Source organism: Pomacea canaliculata, linkage group LG8 (genome assembly GCF_003073045.1).
Source record: "Pomacea canaliculata isolate SZHN2017 linkage group LG8, ASM307304v1, whole genome shotgun sequence".
Lineage (NCBI taxonomy): Eukaryota > Metazoa > Mollusca > Gastropoda > Architaenioglossa > Ampullariidae > Pomacea > Pomacea canaliculata.
The window spans coordinates 1,413,428-1,426,583 of record NC_037597.1 but is presented as its reverse complement, the minus strand read 5'-3'; the positions used below and the strand labels follow the sequence as shown (position 1 = coordinate 1,426,583).

At 36.0% G+C, this 13,156-nt stretch overlaps 1 protein-coding gene across 6 annotated transcripts in view; it reads right to left on the bottom strand.

Moving 5' to 3' along the window:
* Window positions 1-13,155, bottom strand: part of LOC112569820 (neutral alpha-glucosidase AB-like) — a 29,679-nt gene extending 16,524 nt beyond the window's left edge. Inside the window, exons 1-10 of one of the 6 annotated variants that reach the window (XM_025247813.1) lie at window positions 13,023-13,155; window positions 7,356-7,469; window positions 6,774-7,016; window positions 6,407-6,574; window positions 2,902-3,010; window positions 2,172-2,265; window positions 1,916-2,012; window positions 1,480-1,581; window positions 965-1,043; window positions 198-257 (exon numbers count right to left, since the gene is read on the bottom strand). In XM_025247813.1, coding sequence (XP_025103598.1) covers window positions 198-257; window positions 965-1,043; window positions 1,480-1,581; window positions 1,916-2,012; window positions 2,172-2,265; window positions 2,902-3,010; window positions 6,407-6,574; window positions 6,774-7,016; window positions 7,356-7,462 — 1,059 coding nt within the window. In that variant the 5' untranslated portion in view covers window positions 7,463-7,469; window positions 13,023-13,155. Of the gene's footprint in view, window positions 1-197; window positions 258-964; window positions 1,044-1,479; window positions 1,582-1,915; window positions 2,013-2,171; window positions 2,266-2,901; window positions 3,011-6,406; window positions 6,575-6,773; window positions 7,017-7,355; window positions 7,470-8,650; window positions 8,811-9,633; window positions 9,662-13,022 lie in introns of those variants that run through there. The other 5 variants (XM_025247816.1, XM_025247811.1, XM_025247817.1 and 2 more) reach the window with 5 other exon arrangements.
* Window position 13,156: the final 1 nt, after the last annotated feature.

The window sequence follows — 13,156 nt, the reverse complement described above, 5'->3', positions numbered from 1 at the left end:
AGAAAAAAAACACAACCAGAATTCTGTTGCAAAGCTGTGAACAGAGCTTAAATACCAGTTAAATATTCCACTTTAAAGTGACCAACTGACAATACCAGTACAGGCTATAGATCCACAGAAACTTTGCTAGAACAGTTCTCACGCCATACAAAGAAGAACATCCTGGAAGTGTATGAATCTGGAACATCCACTCTCACCTTTATTGTTACTGACAGAGAGCATTTTCCCAAACCTCCTGTCAAAGGATTGCAGCGCTTCTGGTAAATGAAGAAATTAACCTGTTTAGCTATTTCTAGATTTAAAAAAAAAAAATTCTTTGATTATGAATGTCTTCAGTGGAGCCTATGAAAAAACACCCTCCTCCATGTCTCATTTTAAAAATCCAAAAAAACCCTACTTAAGTCCAAATTTCTTCCTATGTTAATTGTAATCTTTCTCATCTTTGCTCTTCAGTAGCTGTAAAAAAGGTGTGCTAGACAAGCAAGCCTGCTCAAACATGAGTTGAGGAAATTCCATAGGTAGCCTGTAAGTAGTCTGAAGTAATTAATCATCACCAATTCAGTCAAAGAATTGCCACTTATATCCTATTTTTGCCTGAAGCACTGAAACAGCTATTGTTTTGGTAAAAGTTTTCTCTGTCTCTCTTTTTTTGAGGTTTGTAGGTAAATATAGTCCTTCGATATTAAACTGCTGACAAAAATTAAGAGGAGGGAGGTTAAAAAAGAAAAGAATTTTATAAAATGTCTGCAAACATTCAGATGGTACCATGTCACATAAGTCAACAATGATAAAACAGGGGTAGAAAACTAAAAATCTGGCCTTTAGAAGAAAACAAGTAAAAAACAAAAACAAAAACTAATGCTCAGATCAATAAAGGGCGCTATCTAGCTACAGTAACAATCATGCCATTATTATGACACTCCACATGCCATGCCTTCAAGCCAACAAGAAATGTTGCACTGACCTTGTCTGCCACATTCGACCTGATGTCTACCCACGTTTCTGCAGCATTCAGCCAAAACACGCTCAGTGTTCTCTTCTCACTGCAACAAGGGAAAAGATATTTAAAATCATCACAGCCAGATAAAAACATCTCAGCACATCTGTAGTGCTTTTTGAAAAGCTAGCTTAACACCACACAATATACAAGAGGCATAAAGCAGAAAAATACACGAAGTGAACAACAGAAAGGTCAATTTGCTGTAGTTGACAACTAAATGACCTCTACACCATCTTTATACAAAGGGAGTAGTAAATGTCAAATTTAAGTTGTAAGTTAAAACAAAATATAAAAGAGTGAAACAGTGGACAAGCTGTAAAAGGTTCAAGACCTCAAAATCCATTCAAAATAGTTGCTATGACTTTGGGGACTTTTTACCATCAGCATTATAAAACAGCTGCATTTAAGCTTCCTGAGTAGAAACAAAATTAAAAACCATGCATGCATGCACTGTTCTCTTTAAAGGCCATCTGACTCACTTGTGAGCAATCATAAGGGGCACAGAACCATACAAGGCCATGGGGTTGTACAGTTCATACTCAAATACATCCAGGTTGAACAGACGATAGGGATCTGTGGACCTGCCAAGTAAATAAACAGCAATGTGCGTTTTACAGTAATCCAATCTGAATTAATGGTGTAACAAGTTTAAATATACCATGGGATATATAGGTATCAGTCCATGGTCCTACTTAGAATGCTGTTGAAAGACTTTTGAAACAGAGATTGCCAAATGACAAGTTTAGATATGTCACTAATATCTGATTTGTAACCACTTATGTCGCAAAACAAACTGAACAAATAAGACTGTATTTCATGAGCAATCAGAAACATAAAGCTTTAAGAGTCTAATGAACTACAGCATACTGAGCTGACATATTTGCATGTCAAACAGCAAGCCAAAAAGCAGCCTACTTGGTTGTCTTGAGAGCTAAGGACTCAGCATGCTCAGGAATACCATACACGTACTCCACCCCTGGGAAGGAGATGTCCACACCAACTGACGTTGGTCCTGAACAACAAAATTACTTTATGATGTGAAGCTCTCAAAAGGGCAATAGCAACAACACTTGCGACACACAGCCAAATTCTAACACTTGCATATTGAAAGAAAAGTCATTTCACTAAATCTTTGTCTTCTTTCTCACAAAGCAGTCGAATGCAAACCTACCAAAAGGTTTGGATTCTGTGAAAGACTTAAACGTCTCTTCCCATAGATCAGACTCTTCTTCTTTCTTCTTTTCTGTCTTTTCCTCCTCATTGTTCTGGAAAGCACATTTTAAAATGTGAAACTATACCACTCATATTACAAACATTATAATACCACTATCTCATAACAGCATATTTTACAATGTGTAACTATATCACCTGAATTCTTGTAACTTATCATGAAAACAAGGCAGAGTATAACAAACACCACCATTAGAGGTGCAAAAAAAAAAAAAAGGCAATATTCGAGTAAAATTAACAATCATCACAGATGCTTCTACAAATGATTATTTCTAGCAACCTTGAAAAGAAAATCTAGATATGTTTACATTTGTAAGAAAAATCTGAAAAAAATAAGCTAGAAGGTAAAATGGTTGTTCTTGTTAAAAAAGCTGACTTCAGTGACACCAGCATAGTAACAAGGCATTCAGAGTAAGAAACTAACCTTGCAAAAGCAGCAACAGGATAACTATAGGACATTTAGGAAACAAATAAACCTTTTGTGAAAGTAACAATAAGGCACAAAGAACTTAGATAAGATGCAAACCTCTATAGAGCAGTAAAGTAATAATGTATCTGAATAAGAAAAACTTGTGGAGACAGGAACAGAATAGTTACTTGGTACTTTACTAACAAGCAAACCTCTGCAGAAGTATAATACGACTTTTAGGTCAGAAACAAACAAAACAAACCTCCGTCTCTTCCTTCTTCTCTTCTTGCTGGGTGTCTTCAGCGGCTGGCTCTCTGAAAGGTTGTGAAAACCAAGAAAATAGAGAAGATGTCAGAGAAGTCACCCAGCCCCTACAAAGTACAGACAGAAACAAAGTCACACAAAAAAAGAGAGTCCAACCTAATGCAAGAAGAGTCAAAAAACGCATTTTTCCTTATTACCACAATTCATAGGTAGACACTAAACCCCAGACACAACGGTTTTAGCAGCACACCTATCAGACTTATTACTTACGTAAATATTTATAATAATAAATAATAATAGCACTTCTACAGTGGACTTCCCTGCTGACAGCATGTTCAATGTGCTTTGGCATAAGAAATCAGTCAGCAATAACCATGTATATTACCAGATTCCACAGCACAATCTCACAATACCCAAGTTCAATTTGTTGGACACAAACAAAACAAATCGACGGCACTACGCAGAGCAATATTTCAGGTCTTTTACAGTCAAGAATTAGTCAAATATTTATAAAACAAGCCTTAAAATTCTGACAATTAAAAAATATATAAAGTCTGTAAAATAAATTAATCAAACTTTCTGAATGCACATTTACCAGCTGAACAACAAAGTGCCCTATCTTCCTTCTATAAAAGCGTTTCCCTGCTAATCTGGTCAACGACTGAATGAAGAACATTATTCATTAGCCTAACCTGCATATACAACAATTCTAGAATGGTAAACAAAATGACCAACCAAATCCCAGCAATTCCAAACATACTGATTTCTCCTTGGTGCTCTTCCATATCAACATATTTTCTCAAGTTCTTGAACATAGTCTGTGCAGCCACACTTTCTTATAGTACGAGATTAACATATTTTCATTTATTTAGTTTTTGCTCATGTTTCCAAATTTGGATGGTTTGACCTTAGATTTTTTTTAAATTTACAATGGTGTTAGTAGAACTCAAACTTCCAGTTTTTATATTTTAGTACAATATTAAATAAACTGTATGAGATATTCAACATGTTATTATCAAATAGGCCTTGCATTAGATACTCCCCAGCTGCTGCCTAATGTAGTTGTTCTGATCCTATTTAGGGCAGGCTAGGCTAAGTTATGATGATGTTCAGTAGGTTAAGTCTATAAAATGAATTTGCAATTTATATTTTCAACTTAGATTTACTGGGATGTAACCCCATCATAAATGGAGGAGCATCTATAGTCTGAAATTTAAAAAGTGTGTCGACATTGTCAGAGCTCAGTAAAGTCAATGATAAGCTGAAGACAGAGTTTAACTATGGCAATTTAAGATAAACTTTGATAACATTGATATTTTACAAGCGGAGAAAACTTTTTACAAAAGTTTATATATGTTTAGTCTGTCAACCCAAAGTGAATACAGATGTTTTACCCATGCTAAATCTTGTAAATGTTTCACTTCAAAAAAAAAAAAAATTTTTTTTTCTAACAGCATTAGAGATTCACAGGGTGTCTTAAAAAAAAAATCCTTAAATAATCTTAGATTTAAAAATACAATTCATTTGACTACTGAGCAACAGCAAAGGAATGCATCACAAATGATGGTGATGTCAAAAGTTTAACTTTTATTCTTGGAAAATTACATAACGGGGTTCTAAAAATGTTTACATTTTATAACTGCAGTTTTAAAATTTCAATATTTAAGTTCTAAGAATTTTAGTTCGCATCATTACAATGCTGAGCCACATTCTGAGTGAAACATACTTAATAGACTTTATTCCAAATTAAAAGTACATTTCTACTTTTGTAATACTTAATCACAATTATTTAACAATTTTGTTGTCTTTAAAAAATAATTTTAATTTGCATTAATCCTGATTTAAATATCTATGCTGTAAATCTGTATCCAAGGCAAAGGCAAATACTTTTAACCATATCATCCCTTTCTTGGCCTTGATATCGATTTGTATTCTGGGCAGGCCTGACAATGAGTGACAATGATCAATGGCATCATTCTGACAAGTGCACATCACACTGTGCAGACAGCTAGCAATGTAGTCCAAAAAAGGATTTATCTCTAACAATGTCCCGGTATAATTGCAGTGAAGGGGTAGCAGCACGAGTCTAGTGTAGCAAACTGTTACTATCTCCCTAAAGCATTGCATTTTCCCAACCCGTGATCCATCCCAACACACACAAACTTGACTGACCAAAAAGTGCATATAATTTCCCCCTTTCTATTCTTCACCCTTTGTCTCTGCAGCACTTCCCCCCTTCCCCTAGATGTACACATTACCCCTTCCAACTTACAGACCTTCCAGTCTACCACCTGCGCATGTTGAAAAAAAAAACACCACACATACACAGAGTAATATTGTAAGCCCTCCTTTTGTCAAACAACTACTGTGAAGCAGGTAAGACCAAAGCCTATGGTCCATGTCAGTGTTGAAGAAACAGTTAATGCTCAAGTACTTTTATGACAAAACATTGGCATTTACTATCTGATGTTAAAAAATAAGCAGTTTTTAAGCTGCAGGAACATAAAAACATCTTGCTCATTCCAGCACCTCTATTAACTCTGTACACAACAGCTTAGACCCAGCAATCTTCAAAAATTGAAGTATGACCATTTTATCTACAATTCTGAGCTGATCTGATTTCACACAACTAGAGAAACTCTGATACTGGCTGTAGGGTGAACATGAAAGCAATTTGGAAACAAGAGTTTGGTGTGACTGTACATAACAAAAAAAGCTAGCAAACGAGGAGAAACATAAAAACAAGCTTAAGCTGTTTTACATAATCTGGTATTGTTTCAAATTTATGCAGCTCCAGTAAGATTACAATCTGATGATGGAGGGGAGCAGGCCATTAAAATGGTTGACTTTGCTGAACAAGCAAAACACTGTTTTTTCAATGCAAAGTGATGAGTGCAGCTAGCTGTCATTCTCAACATGAAAGGATAATTTTATAAATGATGAAATATGAACTCTTAAACTGAGTTACACTTTTCCTACCAGCTACCATTATACTTTCTGCCCTATCCCACTAGAACCTTTGTATATTGTAGAAATGCTGGTTTGCACTCCTCCATGTATAAAATTTAAAGCATTCAAGTAGCAAGTTATAATTCACACTACAGAAACATTACTGGACAGTAAAACTCTTCAGAAAATCTAATTCCTTTGAAGTTATTGAAAACAGTGCCAAAATATTAAGAATTTAAAAAAAAGAAAAAAGGCTCAAAGTATGGACTTAAAATATTTTAACAAAGGCATGAGGAGTTTTGATGATTGCTTTGATGCTCACATTAACAAAGTAGCAATTTAAAAGAGATACAAAAACACATAGCGTGACACAAATGCAAATCTTGCAATAATGAAATTCCCCAAATCAAAGGGGGAAAAAAGTGACAAATATAGCTTTCCACTTCCACACAAACAAAACCAAATATGAATGTTAGCAGACAACAAAAATCGTATGAATGACTCTGTTACTAATTATGAGAGTATAATCACCTTTGCGACAGGAACATACTCACTTTTTCTCACGAGTGTGTTCAAAATTCAAGAGACCTCGAGCATTAATGCTGACAACAGGGTTGTCATCAGAGAAAATGTCAATACGCAGCGGATCAGTGGTGAGGATGAGACGAGAAGACCCCTTGGTGAATGTGAGCTGAGATCCACTTCGTCCTTTGTAGATCATCCTAATATTTAATAATAATAATTTTTATTTAGGAACTTTTTCAAATACACAAAGATAAATCTCCTGCATAATAAGAAGTTAAAAATGTTACTTTTAACTAACACATGCTTCCTATCCACAGCCATTCTCATTTCGTGACTTTGGTAAAGTGTGCTTTATGGTGGTGCTAGCAGACAGGATCCACAAAGAGAACTACTTACTCCTCGCCCTCTGGTTCCTTGACAAGAACATCTCCAATAGGTGGCTCAAACCGCTGTCGTAGAGGTTCTGCCTCTACCAATCGAATACGGAAAGTGTTATCTTTAATCCCAGATATGGTAAGGACAAAACGAACACCTGTCTCTTTATTGAGAACATTGATCTCTGCAGATGTCTGCGAGAGCCGAAGAGATTCTGGCTGTGCAGCATAAGATGAAGGTCCTGGTTCCAATGCTCTGTGCCGCCTATGGTAAAATAAGAGCAAGATCTTTGTTATTCTTGAGAGAATTCTAAAGTTTGATGAAACAGTTAAAAGTCACTGTACTCTTTTGTAACATTGCCTTTAACATAAAGGAACAAGTTCTTTTCCATGGTACCAAGAGAAACAAAACAGGTGATCATAAACTTTTATGTCTGAATAATGTGAAAGGAATAAAATAAGCATTTACAGTTTCAAACTTTGATCTATTCATAAACTTTTTCTACTCACTTTGACAATTATTTCCTAAGACATCCTGGGATTTAACTTTAAAATAATGTTCAGTGCATTATTCATGTTAAGCCTAAAAAATAAAATTTCATACCTGCAGTATGCAACTTGAGAGCAAGTGCGGAAGTTATCTCGCTGCACAGCTAAGACAGATTCAAGTCCTACGACCAGTAGCCCCAGCAGTAGTTGTGCTATCCTCATTCTTCTTCTGCAAAAAAAAAGCACCGAGTATTGCAAAACTAATTCTTTCAAATAAGCTTGCAAAAGAAATCATGTTACACAACAATAAAAAGATGAAAGGCCTACACAAAAGTCAAAAAAAATAAACAGATTAGTGCATCATACAAACATTTATCATTCACTCTCAAGTATTAACACTGTTCCAGCTGGGTTTTTAATTTAATTTTTTCCATTTATATCATTTTCAAATGATACATATCAAATATTTAAAAATGAAACATATTAGAGTGTTAAGACTTTATTTTCCACTATCCTAATATTTATTAAACAAGTATGTCAAGTTTAAAATACAACCATCTACAATTTAAGATGCTCTTATATGTTGCAACTTAATGTTTCTGTTTCAGAAAATCAAATTTGCTCAAACCATACTTAAAACTTAATGGAACTACATGTGCAATGTATAGTCCACATCAACACAAATATAGGATTACATACACAGCTACCTTTATCAAAACAAATTATTAGTTATAAGGAACCTATCATATACAAAGTTTTAAATATAAATTGTATTTTGTTGATTTTGTCATAACTAGTTTAACATTTTTAGTTTTAACTGAGATCAAGTAAGTTTTAAAAAAACAATTAAAATGTAAACTACATCCTAGAGCAGATGTGGTGGTGGTGGTGGGGGGAGTATGTTCCATACATTTATAGTGGCATTGTATCTGTGACTTAAAAGTGCTTGGACATTTTATTAGTAACACAAGAATTTTCATTTTATTAGTACTGAGCTGTCATGATCAACAAACATGTTCCTTTATTGACCAAGTTGATATTTGGCACTAAACCATGAATGACAATAATACGTCTGGTAGTAAGCAATATCAGTTAAAGAACACCGTTCCAATATTTCTTCTACGTGCTATTTAGCCTGACTTAAGGGGTGGGTCAGGGGCCAATAGCAGAGCAATATGCAAGTCATTTAGAATAAGCATTAGTGCGACCTGCCGAACCACTCGTTAATTGACCAACCACAAAAACCCACGACGTAGCTAGCGAAGACACAAGTTACCTCAGTGGCAAGAGACAGTGAACGTATTATAATGTTTGTGGTGCCCCAAACTATGTGCTCTTCTCTAGTATATTTAGTTTTAATGTGCATTCATAAACAAAAACACGCAAAAGAAAATGGTGCTTAACGATTACCAGCGAAGCTCACAGTGTCAGACGCCGCAACCACGTCGTTGATGCGCATGCGGGCACGGGGGGGACAAATATCTAGACACGTTTGCCTAAGTTTCGAACATAATCATCATTAATTTTTAATGTGTTTTCCGTATATAAATTAATTATTTTATATTTATGTATATAAATAATGAATGCCTGTATTATATACTCTTAGGAAAGTCAGCCTCAAAACTATCAAAACGAAAGAGCGTTTCGCATCTTTACTTAATTTGGCTTTGTATCGATCACACTCTTGGTACGTGTAAAGCAGGGACGAGAAACTACATACCGTGTGTAAATAATACACGTGGCTTTTTAAAGGAAATACCATAGCAACTCAACTGGCCCTCATTTCCCCAGTTATATAGACATGTTCATTTTCTACTCCTCTACGCCGTCTACGGGATTTCTGGACCTGCACACTAGCGTGGTTCAACTTCCATCTCATAGGACGCAGGCTGTGTCTGTTGATGGTCAAACATCTCGCCCTGCTCCACTTTAAATTCTTGTGGTGTTCCCTAAGACTCAGTCCTCGCCCTGTTTTTTCATTCAGGATATGAAACCACTTTCATCTTGCATCTAGTCTCACAAGGTTTCTCGTCCATCACATGCTGATGACACGCAGCTGCACTGCTCCACTCCACCGGCTGAGTCTCACTTGATCAGCTATTACCACCACAAAAGCTGCATTAACGACGTCAAAGACTGGATGGTAACAAACTAAACGATGATAAAACGGAAGCCCTTCTATGTTCGGAAGACGAAATCCATCTTCACTCGTTTGTCCACCAAGTCACATCAAGATAGGCAAAACCAACACCACCTTTGCGTCCTCCGTCAGGAATCTGGTATTGTCACTGCAGACATGACTCTTGCTATACAAGTCACAGCTGTCAGTCAGTACGTCTGCCTATTATATATATGAGCTAAGCAAGATCAACGCCATCTGTCGCATTGTGTACCTGTGTTACCAGTACTCTTGTCTGTGCGTTTGTTCTATCCAGGCTTGATTACTGTAACTCCTGCATAGCTTCTTCGCAAACTGCAAAATGCACATCTGGTGCTTAGAGCTCGGAAACAGGACCACGTCACTCCTTCGTTTTCTGCACAGGCTTCCCATCCGTTCTGGCATCCAGTACAAATTAAGTGTCCGTGCTGTGTTTAATTTCTTTGTAGTTTGCTGGCTCGTGTCCTGATTATTTCTCTGAACTTCCCTTACGTCCCAGCTAGACAACTCTTCGTCTGATGATCGTCTCCTTACACTTCCTGTCACCAGAACAACTTATATGGCAACAGGATTTTTAGTTATTGCGCAGAGAAACAATGGAACTCTTCCCCCTTTCCATATCTGCCACATACCACTATTGAATCCTTTAAACGTGCACTGAAAATTCAACTCATTACTACTAACAACCTTTCCCATAATGCTAGTCCTTTTTCACACCCTTCCCTGCTGATCTTTATCATGATCGATACTCTCAGTTTTTTTTTAATCTGGTTCCTCTTTGCATTTTCTGTACTTGTTTTTATTCACCATTAGAACTGTTGTTTATTCTTTCTTAGCTCATGTGTTGTTTTCCATTCCCTTGTATGCTGTCCATGTTTTGTTGTTGTTCTTAGGTGCTAAGAGCGTGCTCCTTAGGATTGTGAGCATGTGCTTTACAAATTTGGCATTTATTATTATTATTATTGAATTAAAATAAAACAAACTCTTTTTAGGCATCATCTTTCATTATTGTTCTAATGTATAATAATGTCAGCAACTAGTTTTTTCTTCACGTATACATTGAATGACAGATGGCTTAGAGTGCATATATGCTCAACTGTCATCCACATAATTTATTACATACTTATTTTAAACACTTGAACACAGTGCTAGTGGATGAGTATGTCATAATGTGCTTTGCTATCCCAAAGACTCAAGTAAACATGGAGAGTTTGTATGGATTCTCTGTGTTGATCAAAATAAACTCAATTATCTTAGTTTTGCTGTTTTGGTATTGTGTTGTTGTTATTCCTTGCTAATATTTTTTCAGAGGTAGAGACTGAGGAACCATAAATGTCCTCTACAATTTGAATAAGAAAATGTTAACATTAATAATCACAAGACTTTTTAAATAGGTTGTGAGTAGTTGCTAAAATCAATATAAGCTTTGCTCTTCTTGGTGAAGGCCATTCACACATTCATTAAAAGGTTCACATCCTTATTTAAAATTAAATTTTTGCATTAAATTCATGGAGTTATCAAGATATTTTGAATTCAAAAATTATGCTTTATTATGGCATGGTTACATAATAACAAAAATGTAGGATTTAAAATCTCAAGAGAACTGATTGCAACTTTATTGCCTGTTGGAGTGTGTGTATGTGTTTAAATGCATCTGCTTTTTTAACTTTTCATCTAAGAATAAGTTTAGCTAACCCTAACCTAAACCTTTGCTAAGATTGTACCTTTTCACATGCATCACTTTCCTTGCTACAACATTTGAAATTTTAATGTCTTCATTACAGAGCACTTTGGATTTGTAGTCAAATATTTCAGCAAACAAATATTTTTTTTAAATACATGTATACATAACTTCCCTTCATCTAAGATATAAATCAAAAATCATAAAATAATGAATAAAAAAATGAAATAAAGAATAAAATTTAAAACTTTAGGCATTCAACCACAGCTACAGGATGATCTAAAGGTCTATATAAACAAAAATAGCTATTTAGACTTTTAAATCATGGTGTAGGATGTCAGTAAGCCTGCGGTTCTCAAACGGTGGGGCTTACAAGGGGGGCGCAAAGGTGGTCATTTTTTAAAAGTTTCTTATACCAGTATTAGTGAAATTAGCTTACATTGTGTGGCTAAGAGGGGCGCGCGGACGTACCTGTGTTCATCAGGGGGGCGTCACAAGTAAAAGGTTGAGCACCGCTGCAGTAAGCTGAATAGTTACCTCCCCTCCATTGTGCCATAGCCTTTGGCTTGTAACTATCCATCACCACTGTGGTCACATTTTGTAAATAAAGTGTCTTTGGCTTCTATACAATGTCTCGTTGCATCTGTGCACCAAGTGAACTTTGGTATAGTGGGAGAGGGATAAACCCATGCTTCTTTTTTGTTCGGGTGTCCAAACATTAAAAACTCAGCAAAAGTAATCATTACCTGTGTAACAGAAAATGTAAGAAAGATGTTGTAGTGGAGTGTTATGTCTCATGTGCATTAATATTAACATTACAGACAGAAAAAGAGAGTGCACATCTCTTATCTGAGGGCATGTAAGGCAGAATATGTAAGCCAGGTAGTTGTTCATGCCAGTAATGTACTTCATGGTTTCATCATTGTCTTTCAGGCAGTTTTGAGTGATTTGTATTCTTACCAGCTCTTCCTTAGCTGCAAATTTTCAGTAATGAGACAATTGACTTCATCTCAGCAATTTTTTTTTATCAGCACTAAACTTACTTTCAGTCTGACTGTAGGTGCCACACTCATCTTGTTCAAGTAAGTTTGCAGCTGGTATCTGCAGATGAAGTTGGGAATCTGTGAGTTGTTAATATGTGGGTTGGTCCACATACTCAGTATAGTTGTGTTCAGCTGTAGCTTCAGAGTGCTTTTTCTTATTGCGGTTTTAATACCTTTCATAGCAGCTTGTGTCTACAGAATCTTTAGTTATAAAAAGTTATGGCCTAGCTTAGGCATAGGCTTCCAGCTTGGGTTATTTGTATAAAATAAACTGGCTTACCCGAAAGGTAGAGGAAAATACAGGTGAGCATTTTGAAATACTCATAAGGAGAATAATCAGGAGCCATTAGGAATATGGGAATGCCACAGAAGCTTCTCTTTCTCCTTCATTTTTTTTAATGTTGTATCTAAAATATAAAGCGGCAATTAGTGTACAAATAGTAAGACAGATTTTATCACTTTGTGCCATTTTTTAGTAATCTAACTTCATCTGCAGGCAACGGGGAACTTTTAATAAACCCCTGCATAACTGTATTTAAAGAACACACATCTACTTTAATGTGAACATTGCAGAAGAGCATATACATTAAACTGAATTAAATAATGGATCCATGCTGTTGATCGATGGCAAAATAGAGGTAATTAAAGTTAATAGCTAGCGTGTCTCTATTACTGATGGCGTTGCTAATACTGCTATTGAAATGAAACACCGCCAACACAATGATCCAAACATACATTTCTTGGAATTGTTGACACGAACATACTAATCTCCTTTCACTTCTTTCTTGCGTAACTGGTCCTTGTCCTCTCACGACTGACAGGACTGAGTAGACATTGCTAGAGGTTACTGCAACCCCGTACACAGCACTTACGCATCACTTTGAAAAAGGGTTTGTTTACCCACGTGAAGGAAATCATTGGCAGGTGATGACGTCAAGCTTACTTACAGAAGTAAGTCTGTGCACGGACGTATAAAGTTCGTGGGCTGTGCTTACATGCCTTGAATCACGAGTGTCGTCTGCTCCGCCTTGCGC